General features: G+C 37.4%; 2 protein-coding genes across 3 annotated transcripts in view; one reads left to right on the top strand and one right to left on the bottom strand.

Annotated features, from left to right (window-relative positions):
* Window positions 1-2,913, bottom strand: part of LOC111864413 (m7GpppN-mRNA hydrolase) — a 60,983-nt gene that overhangs the window by 53,109 nt on the left and 4,961 nt on the right. The window lies entirely within an intron of this gene.
* LOC111864417 (myotubularin-related protein 10-B) overlaps window positions 1-2,913 on the top strand; it is a 30,780-nt gene that overhangs the window by 20,321 nt on the left and 7,546 nt on the right. Inside the window, exons 9-11 of the mRNA XM_023851651.2 lie at window positions 805-951; window positions 1,792-1,964; window positions 2,072-2,248. Of these exons, the coding sequence (XP_023707419.1) occupies window positions 805-951; window positions 1,792-1,964; window positions 2,072-2,248 (497 nt within the window). The remainder of the gene's footprint in view (window positions 1-804; window positions 952-1,791; window positions 1,965-2,071; window positions 2,249-2,913) is intronic.

Consider the following 2,913-nt stretch of genomic DNA (forward strand, 5'->3'; position numbering starts at 1 on the left):
GATAAAAACAAGAAGTGGCCGCTGCAGCGCCGTAGATATAGGGCATGTACCCTGAAAAATTTTAACTAAAAATTTGAAAAAGAAAGAACAGAGATCTTGTAGACATTTTAACTTGAATTAAGTTTTAAAAAAGTGCTAATTTAAAAATCAAATCGACGCGTGTAGATTAACAAAGATTTTATACAATTAGAAAGACTGGTAATTTTAAATTTTAACAAGCAGTGTAACAGCTACGTGAATGATACACACCTGATGATGGCCATTTAGAGCCGAAACATGTAGTGTGGAGGAGGAAAAGAAGTAAAAATTACAATAAAATTTGTTGCACTTAAGACGGTATTTATCCATATATATTGTGTGAGTGTAACAGGATGCTGAAATATAATATTATAAACCTACTGAAAATTCAACTGGAGAACTTGATAATTGACATCTCTAGCTGTAGGGGCCACTTTTACACATTATAGCCCTTCAGGGACAATTCAAAATTACAGTTTCATTAAATATGCAGTCTCTTGAATTGAAGAGTCCCAGAAAGACAGCTTGACAGAATAAGTCTGGTGGCTGAGGTGGCAGCATTTTTCTGCAAAGGTCAGTATTGTAATACTAACTGAAACTGTAGTTTATTGCTGCCATCTTCTGGTCATATCATTAACTAACTGAAATTGATTTTATATTGCAGTGCTGAGACTAATTATTAGGACTAATGGGCAGTGACAGCAGGCTTATCTAACACCTCTCTTAATATACTCCAGAAATTTGTAGTTTCATATATTCTGTAAGTAAGATTCTGTCATGTTACAGAAAGTCTTCAGCAGTTTTGGATTCAAGATAATCGTTTCTTCTCTCTGCTTGAGGACAGTCAGTGGCTTCATATTGTATCAGCATGTTTACGTAAAGCCATCGAAGCTGCAGGTGCCATCCAGGAAGACTTAACAGTAGTGCTACAGGGTGAGCTCATAACAGTTTAAATTCATCAAATTTTTTCATTAACATGTTGATGCAGTTATTACTTATATTTGGAAACACGTTCAAACTATAACCACACACAGATTTGAGGAAAATTATAGGGAAAATTTTTGATTATATTTTAAAATACATTTGGACTATAAAATGCTAGCAGATTTTTAGAGGGATTTTTTAGGGGAATATCCTGTATTGCATATATTTTGAAACACGGAATATAAGGTACTTGTAGATTTTAGAGAAATATTTTAGGTAAAAGCCTTTATTGCTTATGCTTGGAAACACAGTTGGACTACAAGATGTGCACATATTTTAGGGAGAAGTTTAAGAAAGACCTTTATTACTTATATTTGGAAACACTTTGGGACAATAAAGCAAATTCAGATTTTGGGCAGTATTTCCCAGGAAAGAAGTGTGCCATATAGTACTATGGTAAGTGTAGTATGTTAGTTTATGAGCTACAACAAAATTTGTATTTGAAAGAATTATATCTTTTGACATCCTTCTTTTTCATTACCATTACTACATTTCCCGTTTTAGAACTGGGTACTGCACAGCGATCATGATCTTTGGAAAATGATGTCACATACTGAACACATGTTGAAGTCATGCCACTTATGGTTTATTGTAATTTTGCCTGACCTCCATTTAGTGAAAACCTCTGTTCAGTATAAGAAAAGCCATTCCCCAGAGATTCATTAAATAGGTATTCTACTGTAGACAATGTATGGAGTCAGATTTATGTTATAGGGGAAAATGTATGTAGTTTTTGTAGTTGAATCCATTTGTTCAAGCTAATATCAGTTTTTATAAATTGAATTGCAGAGGGTGACGGACGGGACATGTGTTGCATTGTGGCAAGTCTATTGCAAGTTTTGTTGGATCCATATTGGCGTTCATTACGTGGCTTCCAAACACTCGTTCAGAAAGAATGGGTAGCTCTCGGTCATCCGTTTTGCACTCGCTTGGCCCACGTGCTCAGCGTCGAGTCTAAACAGGTAACACAACTTACTGTGTACTCTGAGATGAGGTGAAGATTTCACTTGTTGCCAGATAATAGTAACTACAGCAGTTCCGCATTAAAATTATACTTCTTTTTTGATAGTTACAGTCACCAGAATTTCTGGCTTTCTTGGACTGCATGTGGCAGCTTCTCCAGCAGTTTCCATCTGCATTTGAGTTTACAGAAACGTATCTCACCACTCTTTGGGATTCAGCACACATTTCTGTTTTTGATACTTTCCTGTTTGATTGTGAACGTGATCGAACCCTCGCTGCTACTGTAAGTAACTAACGTGTACTTATTTGTTGGTGTGAAAATCACCTATATTAGAGCATTTACTCTCTTTTCCTTGCTGTGTGCCTGTCCTCTCATACATATTGAAACAAGTGGCTTATTTTTATCAGACTATACTGACACCAATGACAGAAATCCTCTGGATTAACCTTGTCCACATCCCCCTCAAGCTGTTGTTTCTCCCTCCACTGTACTTCCATTATGCTCCCCCAGCCATCTAATCATTCTGTTTGCATGAATGTTAGTAGTGATGACCTTCAGTAGTGAAAACTGCTTTCAGTTGGTCAATATAGGCCATAGGGGAATGAATGGGAACATGACAGTACAAGGTGTGGCAATAAAGAAACCGGATTCATGCTCTAACCCTTTATTAAAAAAAAATCAGACAGTCGAAATGTTATCCCCTTCAATGTAGTCCCCTCCCCGATCCCTACACCGCTCCATGCGAATTTTCCACTGTTGGAAGCAGTGCTGCAGGTCATCTTGTGTTATGCTCTTCAAGAGTTGCGTCGCTTTTGCTTTCACTGCATCCACGGACTCGAACCTGGTCCCTTTCAGCGCAGACTTGATTTTTGGGAAGAGAAAAAAGTCGCACGGTGCTAGGTCCGGAGAATACGGTGGATGTTCCATCACTGGAATGTTGTTTTTTG

The sequence above is a fragment of the Cryptotermes secundus genome, unplaced genomic scaffold, assembly GCF_002891405.2.
Source record: "Cryptotermes secundus unplaced genomic scaffold, Csec_1.0 scaffold511, whole genome shotgun sequence".
Classification (NCBI taxonomy): domain Eukaryota; kingdom Metazoa; phylum Arthropoda; class Insecta; order Blattodea; family Kalotermitidae; genus Cryptotermes; species Cryptotermes secundus.